Here is a 21,555-nt window from a genome sequence, read left to right as displayed (position 1 = left end):
AGCCCAGTATGCTTGTGATAAAGGGGGAGCAATAATCATGATTGACTTTAATCTACATATAAATTAGAAAAATCAGAGTGGTAGTAGTAATCTGGATGAGGGTTCATAGAACGCTTTTGACATAATTTCTTAAAGCAGCACATTTTGCAACCAACCAAACAGCAGGATATGCAAGACTTGGTTCTGTGTAATATAACAGGATTAATTAATTACCTGAGAGTTAAGGCACCCTGTAGGTAAGAGAAACCACAAAATGAATTTTACATCCAGTTTGAAAGGAAGAAGACTCAGTAAGACTGGTATTTTAAATCTAAATAAAAGACAAATTTGTTGGCATGAAAGTGGAGTTAAATGAACTGGCATGCTAGACAACAGGACATAGCAATGGAGACAATGGCAGACATTCAAGGAGATATTTCAGAATACTAAGATGTATATTCCTACTGTAAAGGAAATGTCTAATGGGAGGTTAACTGAAGTATATTTATGGATAAACATCAAACTTGCACAAATATATTTTTTGTGTAAAGATGGATGGCAGATCAGATGATTGGTCAGAATATAAGGAACTGCAGGAATGATTAAAAGATTAGTCAGGAGGAAGAAATTACAATGTTATAGGAAACTAGTTAGGAACGTAAAAATGATAGCAAGAGGTTCAACAGGTATTTAAAAGAAAACATGCAAATAAAGAGAGTGTGGGTCTTCCAGAGAGTGAGATTGAGGAGTTAATTGCAAACAATGAGAAAGTTATGGATGAAATGAACAAATATTTTGCTTCTGTCATTATTGTCGAGGATACAAAAACAAATTCTAATTACTGTTGCAAATCGGATAGTGGAAAGATGAGAGGAAGTTAATGAAATTACAATCATTAGTTAAGTGGTACTCAGCAAACTTATGGAGCTGCGGCTGACAAGTCGAAAGGTGCAGATGGACTTTACACCAGGATCTAAAGAGAAATTGCTAATGAGATCATAAATGTGTTGGTGTTAGGTTTTCAAAACTTCCTCAATTCAGGAAAAATTCCAATGGACTGGAAAATAATAATTATAACCCCATTGTTAAATAAAGAAGAAGTCAAAAAACACAAAACCATAGGAGAATTAGCTTGTTGACCAACATGTGGCAGGAGTTAGAATCTAGAATCAATCATTAGAGAGATTCAACATAATTTCGCCAGAGTGAAATTCTGCTGAACCAATTTAATGAAGTTCTTTGAAAGGGTAGCATGATCGGTAGATAAAGGGAGCCCTTATATGTACTGTGCTTGGATTTCTAGAAGACATCGGATAAGGTGTCACATCAAAGGTTATTGTGGAAAATAGGGGTAACAGCATGGACAGAAGTTCAGCTGGCTTGCTGAAAACAGAGAGCATATATAATGAATCGTTTGTCTGATTAACATGCAGGTTCACTTAGCAGTTGGAAGGCAAATGCAACGTTGGCATTAATTTCAAGAAGATAAGAGCAGGGATGTACTGCTGAGATTGTGTAAGACTCTGCAGTGAGCAGTTTTGGGCCCTGTATTGAAGGAAGGATGTGCTGGCATTGGAGAGGGTCCAGAGGATGTTTACAAAAATGACCTGAGGGATGAAGGGATTGTCATATGAGGAACAATTGAGGACACTGGCTCTGTATTAAATGGACTTTAGAAAGATGAGAGCGGAACTGATTGAAACTGACAGAATACTGAGAGCACTGAACAGATTGGTCGTGGAGAAGATGTTTTCACTTGTAGGAGAGACTAGTACTCGAGAGCAAAGCCTCAGAGTGAAGGGACAACACTTATGGAATGAGAGGGGGAGGAATTTCTTCAACCAGAAGAAAGTGATGTGGCTAATCTGTGTAATTCATTGTCGCAAAAGGTTGTGAAGGCCAAGTTATTGAGTGTATTTAAGACAGAGATAGAGCGGTTCTTGATTAGTAATGGGATCAAAGGTTTTGGGGAGAGGCAAGAGAATGGGGTTGAGAAACTAATCAGCTATGATTGAATGTCAGTACAGACTTGATGGCCCAAATGGACTAATTCTGCTCCTGTACCTTATGATCCATATGATGATACGTGAAATCTGGCAGATGTCTTTGCTGGGATCACAGCATTTTAAACCTACATCAATGACTTAGATGACAGGAACAAAGTCATGGTGGCAAAATTCACAAATATCAAAATAGTTGATTCAGAGGAGGGTTATTAGATTGCCTTTTGAGAATAGATTAGATCAGCTGGGGCTGGTTCTACTGGAGTTTAGAAGAGTGAGTGCTAAGTTGATGTGCTAGGTTCCTGAATGGTCTTGATAAAATGGATGTGGAAAGGATATTTCCTCTTGTGGATTGGGGAAGAACTATCGGGCATTGTTGTAAAATTAGGAGTCAACCTTTCAGGATAGAGATGAGATGAAATGTTTTTCTCTCAGGAATTCTATGTCTTAGGTGTCAATGGAGGCAAGTTCATTGAACATCTAGAGGTGGATAGATTCTCGTTAGGCAGGGAAAATCAAGGATTATTGGGGTAGATAGGAACATGGAATTCGAAACTCAAATACATCAGCCATAATCTTATTGAATTGCAGAGCAAGCTTGAAGGACCTGAAACTAAGTTATTATCGCACAAATGATCCTCAAGGTTATTTTTGATAATTGATTCCAGCATTTTACTGGAAGTGGAATTGAGTCAAATGGATCCATTGTTGCTTATTTGCTTTACCAGCTTATTTAGTGTCAATCATTTTCCATTTTCTCTAGATGATCTTAAGAAGGTTGGTGGAATAACTTTTTTTTTATCACTGGGATTCCAATTACAATAAATGTACTAGTTATCAGCTACCTTCTGCACTGCAAGAGGTGGAAATGCACTCCAACATTTAACAATCTAATAACTGTCAAACAATAGACAGTATCTAGGTGTCACTTAGGTATATAGCCAAATTCTGCAGTGGATACGATTAGAGTGAAGTAGGAAGACTGTTTGTATGTGCGTGTGGATACACTGCTCTTTTCACCATTATGGTGTAATTTACTGAAAATCTTGCTTTAAACATACAGTTTTCAAGAGCTGTGATAGCAGCCCTGTCAAACACTGAGGGCAATTATGACCATTAGTTTCACATCATGCCAGTGGCTAGGCCTCTATTACTGACTGCCTGATAGCCAGCAGAAGTGTGAGAGCTATAATCTACACCCACTTTCAGTCAATCATGTTAAAAAAAACCAGCTGAATTGCAAAACTTAAGGCTGGTGCCATCAAATGCAAAAGAATGACTCGGAATACTAAGTTCTGCAGTCAAACATTAACCCTCTGTTTACAGACATTTTCTTTGGTCAAGCAGTTTGTTTTTCTCAAATATTATTTTTCAACAAATATCTTGCAAGGTTATTTCAAAACATAAAAGAATTAAAGATAAAATCACGAGGGGTACAGATAAGGTAAATAGCAAGGGTCCTTCCCCTAGGGTGAGGGAGTTCAGAACTTGGGGGTATTATTCTGAAGGTGAAAGGAGAAAGAAGGACATGAGGAGCAACTTCTTTTTTACACATCGAGTGATTAATATGTGGAATGAACTGCCAGAGGAAATGGTGAATGCAGGCACTGTTACAACATTTAAAAGACATTTGTATAAGTACATGAATAGGAAAGGTTTGGAGGGATATGGACCAAAAGTAGGCAAGCAAGACTAGTTTGGTTTGGGAACATCTTTGGTGTGGACTGTTTCCATGCTGTATGACTCAATGACTCTATAATTGTATGCAGTATTTTTTTAAAGAAAACTAAAAATGAATAATATAATCTTTTTGTTTTTCCAAAAGATGTTTAATTAAATCAATGCATAGATGAAGATTTTCAGTAATTATTTTCTTGTTTTTGTTCAGTTATAAAAGAGCTTTCTTTTATAACTAACAAGGAAAAATACAATCCTACACAACCAGAGTAAATGCATTATTGTTCAACAATACAGCAGTTTGTCACTATTTGTCAAATACTGAAATCAAAACTGAAGTGCAATTACTAAATAACAATGTGTCATTTCAAATTCAGTCTTGCCTTTAGATAAAACTTGCCTGCAGCGATTTCCATTATTCCAGAAATAACGTACTGAAGCTATACAATTTAATTTCAAAACTCATAAAAAAAAAGTTGTATAAAATTTGGACTTTCTTTTCCAGAATGAGTTCTTTCTTTTTGCATTGGTATCCTCACAAAATATTTTAAGAAACGAAGTATCTTATGTTGATACGTGCTAAGAGAAATATTTTCCTCTGCCAGGAAAAGCCAAGTCTTTAAAATAAGGATAGTTCATTTTTCTTATGTTGCCTGCATCTTCTACTATGGACTCAAATTGCATATGCCAAATCAATAGATATCTCTCCACTCTCTCTTCTGAGTCCTCTTTTTAAGGCTTAAGGGACAAACAAAAGGAAAAACAGAGGGACACTGAAGCCAGTTTGAAGTAACTTGGAAATCTTGAATCTTGGAGCTGGATTTTCCTTGTGGGCTTCTGAAGACTATCAAAGCGTAATGTGGGTGAGAAGCCGATACTGTATGGGTAACTGTATTGTGATTTTCTCTATGGCTGGGCAGGATTGGGGAGAGATTAGAGTGGTGCTGGAAAAGCAAAGCCGGTCAGGCAGCATCCAAGGACCAGGAAAATTGACATTTCGGGCAAAAGCCCTTCATCAGGAATGAGGCTAGGAACCTCCAGGGTGGAGAAATAAATGGAAGGGGGTAGGGCTGGGGAGAAGGTAAATAAGAGTGCAATAGATGGATGGGGATGAAGGTGATAGGTCTGAGGGGGAGGCGGAGTGGATAGGTGGGAAGGAGGATTGGCAGGTAGGACAGGTCATGAGGATGGTGCTGAGATGGCAGGTTGGAACTGGGGTAAGGTGGAAGGGAGGGGAAATGAGGAAACTGGTGAAGTTCACATTGATGCCCTGGGGTTGAAGTGTTCCGAGGCAGAAGATGGGGCGTTCTTCTTCTAGGCGTCGGGTGGTGAGGGAGTGGCGGTGGAGGAGGTCCAGGACCTACATGTCCTCAGCAGAGTAGGAGGGGGATTTGAAATGTTCGGCCACGTGGCGGTGGGGTTGATTGGTGCCGGTGTCCCGGAGATGTTCCCTAAAGTGCTAAATCTTGACTCTAATCTCCAGCATCTGCAATCCTCACTTTCACCTAGTTGATTTTAACCTTACTGTGAATCCTCTTGCAGGACTGGGGAGATCTGATCATTGAATTAAAGACAGTGAGTGGGCTCTTGAAACTGGATGACCAATCAAACAAAGGCCATTCAGCTTGAAAGTAGCTGTAAGATTCAATGGAATGATAGAGAGGGAGAGTGCATTTCAAGATAGAAACACCCTCTCAATACCATCTGGAAATGTAAACTAAAAATCAGCTTTTGCAACCAGGCTACCACTGCAAAATGGGAGAGTCCCTCAAAAGATTGGCCTGTGGCTACTGGAGCATGGACAGGTGGGGAGGATGTCTTATGTTATCTGGAGTCCTGGCTTTCTAATCTGTAGCCTTAAATTATTTGCATGAAATCTTGCTCAATTGTCAGCCCAGGTAGTGAGGCAATTTACAATATTATTCATGATTTGGAGATGCCGGTGTTGGACTGGGGTGTACAAAGTTAAAAATCACACAACACCAGGTTATAGTCCAACAGGTTTAATTGGTAGCACACTAGCTTTCAGAGCGCTGCTCCTTCATCAGGTGATTGAGGAGGACACAAATCTAAGGCACAGAATTTATAGCAAACATTTACAGTGTGATGTAACTGAAATTATACATTGAAAAATATCTTGATTGTTGAGTCTTTCATCTGTTCGAATACCACACAGATGAAAGACTCAACAGACAATCAAGGTATTTTTCAATGTATAATTTCAATTACATCACATTGTAAATTTTTGCTATAAATTCTGTGCCTTAGACTTGTGTCCTCCACAATCACCTGATGAAGGAGCGGCACTCCGAAAGCTACTGCTTCCAATTAAACCTGTTAAACCTGGTGTTGTGTGATTTTTAACTACAATATTATTGTCAACAAAAATTAGCAAATATCATAATTATCATCTATTCTCATCAAAATTGTATGAAGCATTATATAGATTTTTAAGTTTGTGTCTGGAAATGTGAAGTTCACTTGCAGGCTTAACAAATTTTAACAAATAGGCAGTTGTTTTTACAGCGCAATGGATTTTCTTTTAAATTGATTTTGATAGAAAATAAAATTGGCTGTGTTATAAAATGTGTTTGCATGTATTTGAATTGTAGCTTTCCTGAAGATGGCAAATTTGGAACATTAATGAAGTAATTTCAATATAAAATTAAACTTACACTTTCTGGTAGGATATCCCAAAATTGTCCATCAGAAATTCCAGTGAACTGCAACTCTATCACACATGATCAGCGTTGAGTGTGTAAATTCTAACATTAACCTGCTATCTATAATGTCCCAAGCTTCCCGTTGGAACATTCTAAATTCATGCCCGGAGTGTCTACTATCATTTCTTATCTTTCAAAGAAAACATCCATAAAATGCTATGACTGTGAACGGCTATATCCTACACTGACAAAGTTGAGTGGATTTTTAAATTTCAATTATTTGAGTTTACAAATCACTCCAGTTTTACTCATGAAAGAACCACCTAAATACTAACATTTGAATCACTACGTTATTATTCTCTTTTGATTGACATTTGTTGGATGCACCTCTCACATGGTGTCAGCCATTAACAAAACACAGTCAAATGAGAAAACTGCTCATTGTTCACCTCACAAATGTATTAATGAGTAAAAGCCAACACAGAACTAAGCTAAACAGAAGTTCTCAGATTCAATTACCAGTGTAGAGTATGTTACCTAATGTGGTCTTGGCAGAAATTTGGGCTTTCTCCTGGAATTATAGAATGTTACAGGACAGGGGGAGGTCACTCAGTTTCTCAGGTCCGTACCAGATCTCTGGAACAGCAATTTACCTTTTCTCACCTTTTCTCAGTAGCTCTAAATTTTGTTTTTCCTTTCAGGTGTTTATTAAATTTCCATTGAACCAGTCACTTCCACCCTTTCAGATTCTAGATCCTAACTGCACACTAAGTAAAATAGGGCAGCTCAGTGGTCAGCACTGCTGCCTCATAGCACTAGGGACCCAGGTTTGATTCCACCCTCAGGCGACTGTCTGTGTGGAGTTTGCACATTGTCCCCGTGTTTGCGTGGGTTTCCTCCCACAATCCAAAAGATGTGCAACTCAGGTGAATTGGCCATGCTAAATTGCCCATAGTGTTAGGTGCATTAGTCAGGGGTAAAAATAGGGTAGGGGAATGTGTGGGTTACTCTTCGAAGGGGCAGTGTGGACCTGTTGGGATGAAGGGCCTGTTTCCATACTGTAGGGAATCTAGTCTAATCTTTGTTGTCACTTATTTTTCCCTCAATCACAAGATATCTGTTTTTTCTGATTCTTGATTCTTCTGCCAATTTGTAGAGTTTCTTTCTATCTATTTTGTCTGGAACTCTGAAGATTTTGTATACTTCTATTAAATCCACCCCAGTCTTCTCTTTCATAAGGAGAATAATCCAAATTCCCCAATCTGACAGCATAACTGAAGTTCCATATCTCTGGTACAATTCCTGTCAATCTTTTCTGCACCCTTCCTTAAATCTCTCAAAGTATGAAGCTCAACGCACATTTTAAAAAGGTTCATCATTTGTTCCTTGCTTTTATAGTCTATGACTCCATTTATAAAACTCAGGACACTGCAAGTATTTTTAAACAAAGTGTCAAACTGCCCTGTTACCTGCATGATTTCAGAAATATTCACAAATCATTTTCTTTCTACAACTCCTTTAAAGTTATAACTTATAACTCATATTACATTTCCTCTGTCTCTTGATTAAATGCTGTTACTTCATACTTCTCCGCATTAAGGTTACATCACTCTCTGCATCTATCTTTTCTACCAGTGTGTCCATTTTTTCCGGAGGGCTACTACAATCCTTTATACAGTTCAAAACACTAAGTTTTATTTCCACATTTTGAAATTAACTCCAATACACAAATGTGTAAGTCATTAACCATGATGAAACTACTCGTTATGAGTACATCCGAGCTGTAAAAAAGATTTCATCATCTTCCATGGGTCCTTTCATGACTGAGGAGCTCATGAAAGGATCGGCATGGTTGTTCATGTTGCCTTTGTTGGGGTGTTTAAGGGAACCTCTAGAGCTCCACCACCTATGGTCTTTCTCTGCCCATTTCAGATGGTGCGTTTTCTGTGCAGATGGTCTTTGAAACTTACTGAACCAAATTCAATGGTTGTCCCCCATAGCTGGTTTGCTGAACTGTTTCCCCAAGGAAGTCAATCTATTAATGCAAACGTTTAAATTTCTTCAAGCTTTATTTACGTTTTGTTCTGACCACCTGGATGTGTTTGTCCTTTGAGTGGTCTCTATGCTGTTGTGCTGAGCCCAATACAATGAAGTATCTCATTGTTAGTCATTTTGTCTTGGCATTGAATTCTCATTATGAAATTGGATGCATTCCAGAATTATGTTTTGGATGCATTCCAGAATTATGATATGGTATCATGCTATCATTGCTGAAAATGTGTTGCTGGAAAAGCGCAGTAGGTCAGGCAGCATCCAAGGAGCAGGAGAATCGACGTTTCTGGCATGAGCCCTTCTTCAGGAATGAGGAAAGTGATCTCCAACATCTGCAGTCCTCACTTTCTCCTCATGCTACCATTGGCAGAGTGGTAAGGACAATGGCCTGGTTGTATTTTATTGGAGTCTTAAGCTTATTATAATGCTGCTTCCAGACTTGTTATTAAGTCAGTCACAGACAATAATTGCTTTCTGGACACAAGTATGGAAAACATCAATATTTCTAGGAAGTACACTAGCAAGGTATGCAAAACTTTTTACACCCTTTCGATTGGTCCCATCAATAGTTATGTCTAGTGTTTCATAGCAAGGGCCTGGTGCTGGCTGAAATATAATTTTGGTCTTGGAGATAATAATTTAACAATCTAAGTGTTTGATTCCACTTGCAAATTTGTTTACTATAGTCTGAAAGTCTACTATGCCGTGGGAAGATTAGGCATGATATCTGCATTTATAACGTCTCTGATTACAGCCTCTATGACTTTAGTAGAGCTACATAGTTTTAAGAGACTAAACAACTTCAAAATGAATGGAAACTATTGTTGAAGACTACAGGCATGTCATCCTTAAGCATTGTAGCAAAAAAAATTGAACAGTTAAAGAATAACAATGTATCCTTGATTTATGCCATTGGTTAGCTCAAAGACACCAGAGGTCACACATTGGCATAAACATGAGCAACCACGCCATCATGCGATTTGTGTGGAATTTTGACAAATTTGTTTAGATACCCTAGGTTGGAGAGCTAATGCCATAGTCAACTTTTGCCCACATTGTCAAAGGCTTTAGTTAGGTCCGTGAACATGATATCAACACATCCTGATGTTTCTTGTTGCATTTTGTTATCGTTGTTTTGCTACAAACATCATAATCAGTGTTCTGTTGAAGAGTCATCGGACTCCAAACATTAACTGTGCTTTCTTCCCATAGATGCTGCTTGACTTGAGTTTCACTAGCAATTTCTGTTTATAATTCCATATTAGCTATTCCATGGTTAACCCTAAAACCACAGTGTGATTCTGAGAGAATCTTATCTCTGAGTCTGTCTCACATATGGTTTAATAAGAGCCTTGTGAAGATTATTCCTGTGATTGAGAGAAGACTTATTCCTCAATACACAAGGATGCTGCTCTTTATGTTTTTGAATCAATTCTACTTCTACCTGCTTGCATTGTTAGCAACTGTGAGGTCCTGTGAAACTGCTTGCAGATAGTTGTGATGTTGTTAACAAGCTCTGTACTATTTCTCTTGCGAATATTTGTGGAAATGAACCTTGGCTAGGGGATTTGTCCATGTTTGTTTGATGTAATTACCTTTAATTGCCTTCAATGGAAGGAGGAATAGAAAGAATTTCATTCTTAGGCAATTATTCAATCTGATGTTCACAATATCTTTCTATTGTTAAAGAAATATATCCAAAATGCAGCACCTCTCATTTATCTAAATTAAACTCCATCTGCCACTCCCCAGCCCATTGGCCCATCTGATCAAGATCCCATTGTAGTTTGAATTAACCTGCCATATTCAGTTGTGAATGGTAGTGGACAATCAAACAATCCATTGGAGGAGGAGATTTCACAAATGTTCCCATCCTCAGTTATGGTGGAGCTCAGTACATCTTGTGGCTGTACACAGTGCGAATCCTTTTGCAAGGATGCCTGCCTTGAAGAAGTTTTCCTCCTCTCTCTACAAGAATCTCAGGGAGTCCCTCTCCCACGGCAACTCCCAGGTCATTTCCTCTATGCTACTTTCTCCCCACCCCCACCCTCCCCTAGCTTATGTCTCCACCCTTCAAGCTCTCTGCCTTTATTCCTGATGAAAGGCTTTTGCCCGAAACGTCGGATGCTGCCTGAACTGCTGTGCTCTTCCAGCACCACTAATCCAGAAAGTACTTACCATACCCAACCAGCTGTGCTTTCAAAACTCACAACAGTGTCCACAATAGATATGATTCAGTAATTGGACAATATTTTCTGGATCATCGTGTGTGTGTGAAGAGCTATGCTGACAACAATGTTCGGGAGTAAGGCATTTATCTGTACTGAAACCTACATTCATTATTTCACAGAGCCATGTTCTTTACAAACAGAAAGTACACATACACACACAGCACCCATTTTTACTCAACAACGTAAATGTTAGCCACTTGCTGGTTCATCTCCCAGGACAATGCCTTGCCCAGAGTCAACCGGCCTGATTTAAAACTTAAAGTCTGATAGTTAATTGTTAGTTATTGTTAACTAGTGCATTCTCCGTGGCAACACCTCTGCCAATTAGAGTCCATTTACTAACCAAACAACACACTTTCCTAATACAGTGTACATGTTGATTTCCCCTTGATAGGTATTCTTGCAAACTATCCTGATGAGCGAAAGGTGAAAAGTTTTTGACAAAATCTGTTTTTCTTTCAGCAACGTCCAACCATTACTTTGGACTGGTTATAACTGCAACCAACTGAGTGATATCCCCTGATTTCCATTAACTCCAGCTTCCTATGGCTCCTTGATGCTACCATCTCAATTAGATGATATGTTGATATCATCAAGGGAAGTCATCCTCACTTCCACACAAATTATAATGTTTTGTTCTTGTTCAGATCAAAGCTGTAATGAAGTAAAGAACTGAATGGGCTTCGCAGAAGCCAAACTAAGTGTCAGTGAGTAAGTTATTGTCAAGTAAGTGCTGCTTGTTGGAATGGTCAATGATTGCTTATATAACTTTGAGAATAGGCTATTGGGTGGCAATTGGCTACTTTGTATTTGTCCTACTTTTCATGGGCAGGCTATTTGTGGGCAAAGATATTGCTGGGAGTAAATAAAATTCTGTGATGCTATTGATCTCAGATAGAGGCTGAGATGCGTTGCCCACTTCACAATCTTGATTGAAGACCCTTGTGAATGCATCAGTCTTGCTTTTCGCAAAGATGTGCTGAGTTCCACCATACCTGATTTGTGAAATTTCCTCCTCCAATGAATTGTTTGATTGTCTACTACCATTCACAACCGAATATGTAGGTTAATTCAGAATACAACAGGATCTTGATCAGATGGGCCAATGGGCTGAGGAGTGGCAGATGGAGTTTAATTTAGATAAATGAGATGTGCTGCATTTTGGAAAGGCAAATCAGAGCAGGATTTATACACGTAATGGTAAAGCCCCTGGGGCGTGTTGCTGAACAAAGAGACCTTGGAGTGCAGGTTCATAGCTCCTTGAAAGTGGATTTGCAGGTAGATAGGATAGTGAAATAGGCATTTGGTATGCTTTCCTTTATTGGACAGGGCATTGAGCATAGACGTTGCAAGGTCATGTTGCGTCTGTACGGGACATTGGTTAGGCCACTTTCAGAATATTGTGTGCAATTCTAGTCTCCCTCTTATCAGAAGGATGTTGTGAAACTTGAAAGGGTTCAGAAAAGATTTACAAGGATGTTGTCAGGGTTACAGGGAGAGGCTGAATACGCTGTGGCTGTTTGCCTTGGAGCCTCGGAGGCTGAGGGGTGACCTTACAGAGGTTTATAAAATCATGAGGGGCATGAGGGTTTTTCTCCCCTGGGATAGGGGAATCTAGAGCTAGAGGCCATAGGTTTAGGGCAAGAGTGGAAAAATTTTAAAAAGGGACCTAAAGGGCAACTTTTTCATGCAGAGGGTGGTACACTTATGGAATGAGCTGCCAGAGGAAGTGGTGGAATTAACAGTTAAAAGGCATCTGGATGGGTATATAAATAGGAAGGGTTTAAAGAATTTGGGCCAAGTGCTGGCATATGGGACTAGATTAGGTCAGGATTCCTAGCATGGACCAGTTAGACTGAAGCTGGAAATGTGTTGCTGGAAAAGCGCAACAGGTCAGGCAGCATCCAGGGAACAGGAGAATCGCGTTTCGGGCATAAGCCCTTCTTCAGGAAACGTCGATTCTCCTGTTCCCTGGATGCTGCCTGACCTGCTGCGCTTTTCCAGCAACACATTTCCAGCTCTGATCTCCAGCATCTGCAGACGTTACTTTCTCCAATTAGACTGAAGGGTCTGTTTCCTTGCTGTACATCTCTATGACTGCAGGGCCTGCATCTGATTTATTGATTGTAGAATTGTTTAACTCTGTCGATCATATACTGCTTATATTGTTTGGCATGTACATTGTGCTATGTTGTAGCTTCACCAAGTTGACAGCTCATTTTTAGGTATGGCTGGTGCTGCTCCTGGCATGCCTTCATGTACTCTTCATTGAGCTGTGTTTGATCCTCTGGCTTGGTGGCAATGCTATAATGGGGGAGATGCTCAGCTATGAGGTTACAGGTATGGTTAATAACATTTAAAGCAAGGTACTGCAGATGCTGGAAATCTGGAATAAAAACAAAGTGCTAAGGAAACACAGCAGAGGGTACATCATCTGTAGAGAGAGAAATAGAGTAAACATTTCAAGTCTGATATAACTTCTTCAGAACTATGGTTGATTAGCAGTCTGCTGCTTCTCATGGTCCACAGCGACTCATGAGTGCCTAGTCTTTACTTGCTAGATATGTTTGAAGCCTATTCCATTGAGCATAGTGGTAGTACCACAAAACGTGGTGGTACCACAGAATGTGGTGGAAGACATTCTTGGTGTGAGGGTGGGCCCTCATCTTCACAAGGATTATCAAGTGGTCATTCTATCAATACTGTTATGGACAAATGCACGTCTGTAGCATGGCTCTTTCAATTTTGTCAAAAACACCCAAACATTTGTAAAGCCCTACAAAATAATTCTTACAAGACATGGTTTCAATGGTCATCATTGGATTAACTGGTAATTCCAGATTAAGTAATTAAATTCAGATTTCACAGTCTGCCATGATAGGCTTTATACAGCATTAGCCTGAGTCTCTGGATTACTAGTCCAGTGACAATACACTGAAATCACCACCTCCTCCATTACAGCCTTGTACCAATGATTAGCTTGTTTTCATCAGCTGTTAGGAAAACAGCAATGTTTGTGGTTAGTGGACTATATCTTCAGCACAATGTAAAAAACATGAATCATATTCCTCAGTGATGCATTGCAACTCCTCAACTTTTGCATTACACCAACCTTTTGTATTTTTTCAAGTATACTGGAGCTGGTATTTAACGCTTTTTATAAACTTTATTTTTCAAGACATTTATAAGGTTCAAGATAAACAGTAGTCATAGTATGAGAAAAGAGAACTTAGAGAAAATATTACCTTATTCCAGTTTGATAAACAACTATCCATCACTATGCATTGTTTATTGTGAATCAGCCAATTTCATTTATATGCTGCCGTTGTTCCTTTTATTCCGTATGCTTCAAACTTTCCAGTAAACCTGTTGCTATGGGATAGTTTATCAAATGCCTATTATGAGCCCATATATACCACATCAACTATATTACCCTCATCAACTCTCCCTGGTAGCTGAGCAAGAGATTCAATTGACCATGAAGATGAACCTTGTCTTTAACAATCCATGCTGGCTTTCCTTAATTAATTTATGCTTATTTAAGAGAGTTATTTTTGCCCAACTTATCACTTCTAAAAGTTTTCCCACCAACAAATTTAAACTGATAGGATAGTAGTTTGTCAAAATTTTCTTTGTCTACAATCATTAGTCTAGTTTGATAAGTTAAACTTTCCTCAGACTAACGAACCTCCTCCCACACTATTTCCCCTCTTGTCAGGTTGGTTTTATCAATGTTAGTTGGTCCACTAGATGGAGTTCCATGCAGGAGCAGGTATTTGATGGAGGGAAGCAAAAACGAAAATAATGACCCCTGCCATCTATTTTACTGGCCAATCAACAAGAGGGATCAATGTGAATGAAACCAGTCATGGAGAAGTTAGCCGAAAACACTTAGCCCTGGCTACTGGCACAGCATATGTTGTTGTGAATGGTCTGCAAGAGCAATTAAAAAAGGGGAGAAAGGGCGGGAGAATGAAACAAACAACGAAATCTGGAAGAACAAACAAATGCAAATGGATCCAAAGCATCATTTGACATAAGCTTAAATTTAGTGTTCAAGCATATTTTGTCCACTAAGTGTGAAGTGCAAACAAAAGAGTTAATGCAGTGAATATGGACGGCTAAATAGGCTTCTTTTCCAAGCGTTGTACAGTTTTTACATGCATCGACCTAAATGCTGGCACAGATGGCTTGCTAACAGTCAGTCACCACTGTCTCCGTACCAATAAAAAACAGCAGTCATCATTAGATTTTTTTAAAAAGAGAGAGAAAGGGAGAGAGAATTAACAAAAGCCCTATTTTGCTTGGTCCTTTTCAAGCTCTTGGATAATACAGAAAAACCTGATCCTTTTGAGTGCATTTAAGGGTCAGAAGACAGGCCACATTATGACTGTCAAGATGTGATGGCCACTTTGGCAGAAAACTTTGGTGGCATTTCAACACTCCCTGACTTGATAAGCTTGGATGTACTCTGATTATTAACAATAATAATGTTAAATACACAAACTTGCAATGTTGTTATCATTTCTTTTTAAAACAAGAGTATATTATTTTAAAAAATCAATGCAAGTCAACTTCCCAAACTAGACTAATGATAATAAATGGGATTAGAGGAAAATATCAGCAACACACTTCCATATTTTCATTTTTTTAATTTCATATTATTTTAACTGCACAATTATTTTAATGGTCATGTTATTAGGAAATGAGACTGAATGAGATATACAATCTATTTGATTGAAAGTGATAATATTTTAAGCATAGATGAAGTAAAATTTTTAAAGGTTGCGTTTTATGCCGATCTGCACTAAACTGAGTTTTCTGCTGCATTTTATTTTAGAAATGCAAACAGCTTTTTCAAAATCCAGCTAGCATCTGGAAGCAATCAACTACATTTTGCAAATCATACAGGCGTGAAATACATTTAAATGGAATGAATGACACATTATAGCTGTATATCTATGTGGTGTTGCTGGTTAAGTGGTGAGTAACGTTTCACTCTGTAACAGTTTGCATCAACATGTTAACCTGCAGAAAATCAGCAACTGAAGATAAAGCAAACACAGAAAGAATCCTAAAGAAAGAAACTGCATTGAAAAATGTTTCTCAATGTTGAGGAAGTTTTAATTGGTCTAATGAATTGCATTACGTTTTGTTCACTGCTTTTAATATCAACCATTCCCAATCACCTTGTAGAAAATTTAAAATGTGCCATGGGCAAAGAAAATAAGTTGAATCATGGCAAGACCTGCTGACAGTAAAAAAAAATTGTATCCCAACCTGATTTTCTTCCCCTCTGCTCTAAAATTTATACTGATTCCAGGCTATTGTTACCCATATGCAGACAGCCTCTGCTACAGAGCAGGCATTTCATTACTTGCGATCCTACATTGATCAAGGTTCAGTTTAGGATTTTTTTGATCAGTGTGGATCCATTCGCAAACAAAAGCTACAGTGATAGCACCAGAAATAAAGAAAAGAAGATGTAATGATAATAATAAAAATGAATTTAAATAATGTAATGAAGGATTAAATGCTGTCTCTTTTCAAATATGTTTTCAACTTTAAAATAAATAGCTGATATTTATTATTTATCCACCTTTTCAATGTCTACTTTCACTTTAAGAACCACAATTCTAATTCAGTCAAATTAAAAATACTTGAATGAGAATATTACTATAATCTACCATACTTAGAAACAAAATCATTAAGTTTATAAGATTCCTTTTAATACAAATGGGAATACTAAGAAATTATATGCCCTTATAACTTTCTTCAATTTATTCTTCGAGAGTGCAAAACAAAAGAAAGCCTTCCTTGACTAAACTCTAAGGGGCTGCAAAAAAAAAGCAACATCTTGTCAAAATACAGACGGATGTGTAGCTTGAAATCTTCATGCTGCTGTGGCCCCTCTTAACCTATCCCAAAACCAATACTTCACATCCAAGGAACCCTCTTCACTTGAGAGATGCAATCTCTCCTTGTTATGAGGTTGAGATAGCTGCCAACTGCAATACACAAGTTCAACTTGACAGTAAGGAATCACACAGACCTAGATGATTGTGAATCTTCACATTTTGCCTTTTTTTTTGCTTATATGCACATGTACATGTTGGGAGAGAACAGGAAACAGTTGGGGAGTGGGAAAAGAATGTAGCTGAATGCAGTAGCAGAGAGATTTTTTTAAAGAAAAGCAGCAGTTGTACCATGTAGTGTCATTCACGCTCTGCCTACGATTTGCAGTTCACATTCTCCTTCAGCAGCAGAAGCGTTACGCTGGCTTAAGGGACAAATCAGACACAAAAAAAAGACTAAACCCCACAGTAATGCAATTATCAGAACATTTTATGCCAGGCTGTTTCTTTTGAAGGAGAGCTGGTGTTCTTTGCTTGTATGCCACTGTGTCTTCACTTGCACCTAATAACCATAAAGTTACCATTATTTATGCTGCAGACGCACACAAAACACCCACTGAAATTCTGTGCTTAAAAACCTTTTGATGCTCAATCCATGGCATAGTGTTTTAATGCCAGACTAAGATTCTAACGTTCTTGAAAATAACGTCTATCTGCAAACAGAAAAAGATTTCAGATAGATTTTTATTCCTCTTATAAATGGTGTTTTGCCTGCATCTTGTTTCTCAGCTTTAGTTTTGTCTGGGTTCCTGATGGCCACCCACAATTCCAGAGAGTTTATTTTATAGCGTCTCTGCCTACTCATTTTTAATTCACGGCACTGCACACTGGACTTAACAAGGGGAAAGGCTTGAAAGTGTGCATTGAGGAGAAAAAGACAAAGTGAGACAGAGGGGAGAACATTCACACCCACTCAAGAAACTTCTGCATAATAGAGGAAGAGAAGGGAAGGGAAAACATCCCTTGGTAGCATGAAGGCCATCGAAAACACGACACCATCTGCACGCAGCATTTTTTTCTTCTATCCTTTTTTTCCACTCAACAGTTCAGACATTTGTTCAAACAACAGAGTTGGGGCAGGGGGGAATCTTATGTAAAATGGTTTAACAGACATAAATTTAAAGAAAACAGAAATTTAATGTTTCAACTCAGTGCAGTTGCCTGATGAATTGAAACGATGCAAACTTTTGTTGTTATTTTTAAACTATTTAAGGTCAACACCATTTTATCGCTGAACTATTTTTCAAAACTTGAAAACTTTGATCTTTAAATCAATATCTAAGCAGATGCAAACTTCTAAATCTGTACATTTTTGTAAAATCTATTTTTATCAAAACATAAGACAAAGAACTTAAATATTTCAGCAGCAGTTGAAGATTATTATTTTATTCCTGAATGGATTGCATCAATTTGAGACATATTGATATTTTCATATTTGCTATAAAGTTTGAATAGGAACATCTTATTCTGAACTTTTAAAGATAACAATAAGTTTTTAGTAATCTCTAAATTTACTTAACTTGTATTGAATTTTTGAATGTACTCATAGAACATGTTGTAGATAAACCAAAAACAAATCCACGGTATATTACATACTGAAGCAGATGAAAGCATATGAGCAGACAAGATAAGCCACGATTCGAATATTTTGGTGTCGGTGGAATGTGTGATTTCTACTCCTCCCTCCTGCCACCATGAGATTAGAGATTTCACGGTTACAGATCAGGAGCTTTTGAGGGTCAGAGCAAACAATTGCTACACAAACTATCCCCTGGTTATAGCTGTGTTGTCTCGGTGGGAGTCCGTCCCACCATTTCACTGCTCTGCAATCTGTCAAATGAGCAAGAAATTAACAGAACTTCAAGGTTTCTCCCTCCTTCTCTATGCTCTGAGAGACGAGAAGTGGGCTTCATAAGCCAACATCTCAGATTCATGGCACAGATACAACATGTCATTTTAGCCTCTTGAATCCTCATGTAATTTACAAAAGTGGCTGTTAGAAAATACCTTATGCTTTTCAATATTTTTTTATCTCACAGATAAGCTGATTCAAGATTAAATCTGATGATTTTTATTGTTTTCAATATTTTCACCATTTAACTGAGTGACAATTATTTATGTCTCTAAAATCACCCTAAATATTTCATAGCTTGATGAGCAGCAGTTTCTTTTGAGTCTCAGATATTATTGATTAACCAATTAAAACTTTCTAATAGCTAACATGAAACACTAACAAAATAGATATTACATGTAATTAATTCTGCAGACATGATACTGAAAAACCAAATTATTCTGTGTCTGAAATAGGCTCTTTCATCTATGGTCCATACGTATAAATGTTTATTGAAATAAAAGTCCCTTGCTCTGGCAAGTTTATTTTAACTAATTGCTGAAAGACCTGGAGATGCCTGGCTTTCCCAGTCAATATCTTCATTATACTTTGAATCTTGGTTTCAAATCTCATCTATCCTCCCATGCTATGAAGGGGCAGGAAGTAGTTCAATTTGAGGTCACAGGAAATAACTGAACCATTAATACATAGTGCAGACGTGTGAAAATAATGGTTCTGAATCAAAAGCCAACTACATTGTTGCAGGTTTTCCCATCATTTTAATACTTTTTGGAAATCTTTCACAAGAATTTTTCTTCCACAGGAAATCTTCAGAGCAAGATTATGTGAGGACCTCACTCTGCGTTATTTTTCTACAGTTTCAGGACTCAATTCATACTCAGTTTGACCAGGAAGCTCACTCCACTTGGAAATTGAATGGAGGATTCCAAAAAGCAGTCACTCAACCTACAATTGGTCTCACCCAATGAAGAATAGACAGTATTGCGAGCAAAGAATTCAGTGCATATTAATTGGAAGAATTACATACAAATTACTGCCTGACCTAGAGAATGCTTGGGCCTTGAACAATGAGGAAAGATTAACTAAAAGCATGGTTGTTGCATTTCCTGCACTCTCATGCAAAGGTGCTGAGGAAAAGGGAGCAGAGTTTATTGAGGATTGGACCAGGATATCATGAATTGAATCATGTCTTTGGAAGAGCAGGAAGGATGTGTTTGATTGTGCAGGCCTCATACTGGAAGCAGATGAAATGGCAGAGGATTGTGCAATGAACACAGATGCTAGTGGGTAGAAATTAAGGACAGGGCGAATCAACTGAGGTTCGGGGCTGAAGGCAACAGGGTGGGATGTGTATGAAATAAGATGGACAAGGATTATTGTCAAGCATGGTAGGTCCTTGGTGGGGAAATCCTTGGTGGAGGAAGCTTTCTCAGTAGCACAGAAAACAATGCTGCTGCAACAACTGAAGGCTGCAATCTGTGTCAACTGGAGTAACCAAGGAAACAATCTGACGGTCAAAATAAATCAGAAAATAAATGTTTTCACAGTGTTCATTGGTTCACCTTGTTGCAATTTCTGAAACGTGATTGCATTGAGTAAAATAATATCTATGGGATCTTGCTGTGTATTCTGCAGTTCAGCAGTAACTACACTTCAGAAATACTCTAATGGCTGTGGTGCATTTTGCATTGTCCCATGTTTGTGAAAGAAATGCAAATCTTTGTTATTTTAAACATCAAACTTTAAAACCTCAAATTCTTAACATTAACTTCACATCTTGAACCATAAATTTGTGATGAAAAGGAATTATAATCAGATGATTGTTAAAGAGGGCAGAACAATTCCTAATGTCAATTTTTCAGCAGCTAGCAAGCCAAAATAAAACCTCAACACACCAAACATGAAGCAAAAGTGGCCTCATAAAGCCTGGCAACTCTATAGGAAGAGAAATAGGCTATTCAGCCTTTGAAACTGTTCCACCATTCAAGTAAATCATAATTTCCTGTAATTTAACTCCAGCTGTCCACCTAGGATCCACCACTTTCGATATCTAGATTAACTAAAATCTGTCACACAGTTTCAAAATTTTCAGTTGACTCTTCACCTTATAACAGCATTTTGGAAGATCTGGGTAGATTGTATATGAATCACCAAGAGCTGGTTTGCTGGTATAGCGAGTGCTGAGGTAGATAAACAGAATAATGGCCTATATTGCAAGGGGAATGGATTATAAAAAATCGCATAATATCTTGTTTTAATATTAAATAGGGGAACGTGAAGGTGAGGCCACTGTCAGATCAACCACGATCCCATTGAATGGCAAAGCAGGCTCAAAGGGCTGAATAGCCTACTCCTATTTTATATGTACATATGTAAAACTATTCCAATATGGCATATTGTTCATGAATTCAATGGTGTCATTTCCAGTGAAAAGTGCAAACTGGCATCCATTTTGAAAACTCCATTAATTTTGTAAATTTTTATATACAGTTCTTATCTTGTGTAGTCTTCATTACAATCCAAGTGTGTGAAATCAAAAGGAACTACTACTTTGATTTTTGTGGAAAAAAACCCAGGAGTACTCACTTCATATAATTCTTCCAAATATATAGTGCTCCAAGTCTGATATATTATGTTTAGGGAGAAAATAGAGGTAATTAGGAGATGTAATATATTAAGCTTGTAGTCAGACCACTGATCAGTTAATTAAAATACAGCATCAACATTTTACTAATTTAGTTCTTGTTGGACAAATTCCCCAGAGCTGGAACTCTTATTAGGTAACCACAGTCAAAAGTACCACCACTGATGGCCGCTTGAAAGAATACTTGTATTGAGATTAGCCAAAGCACACTAGAATTTTTCATTTACAATTCATATCCAGCAAATTTTTTATTTCAGAAGGTTATTACAAAACAATAAGAAATTAGGAAACAGTATTAATTCAATATATATATTAAAGCAGAACTTGGGAACACTGATAAAACCTTAACTATTTTTCTTTGGGTGCATATGAAATAAACAAGGCAGCTAAGGAAGTAGCAAACATAGAATTTATTATGACTGTGAAAAATGTAAGTTATTACAAATAAATTTAAAAACACATGCTGAAAAAAACCTGTAAACACTTTATTTTGAGATAATACTGGTTAGGTTACTCAGCAGCATGCTCAAATCATACCT

General features: G+C 37.9%; 1 protein-coding gene across 1 annotated transcript in view; it reads left to right on the top strand.

The window, feature by feature from the left end:
• The first annotated feature begins 12,914 nt into the window (after positions 1-12,914).
• The window catches only part of LOC122554717 (E3 ubiquitin-protein ligase RNF220-like), a 125,106-nt gene continuing 116,465 nt past the window's right edge, over positions 12,915-21,555 (top strand). The window contains exon 1 of the mRNA XM_043700094.1: positions 12,915-12,945. Coding sequence (XP_043556029.1) covers positions 12,915-12,945 — 31 coding nt within the window. The remainder of the gene's footprint in view (positions 12,946-21,555) is intronic.

The sequence above is a fragment of the Chiloscyllium plagiosum genome, chromosome 11 (genome assembly GCF_004010195.1).
Source record: "Chiloscyllium plagiosum isolate BGI_BamShark_2017 chromosome 11, ASM401019v2, whole genome shotgun sequence".
NCBI classification, from domain to species: domain Eukaryota; kingdom Metazoa; phylum Chordata; class Chondrichthyes; order Orectolobiformes; family Hemiscylliidae; genus Chiloscyllium; species Chiloscyllium plagiosum.
The sequence above is the reverse complement of the archived record's forward strand: the minus strand, read 5'-3'. Positions and strand labels throughout refer to the sequence as shown.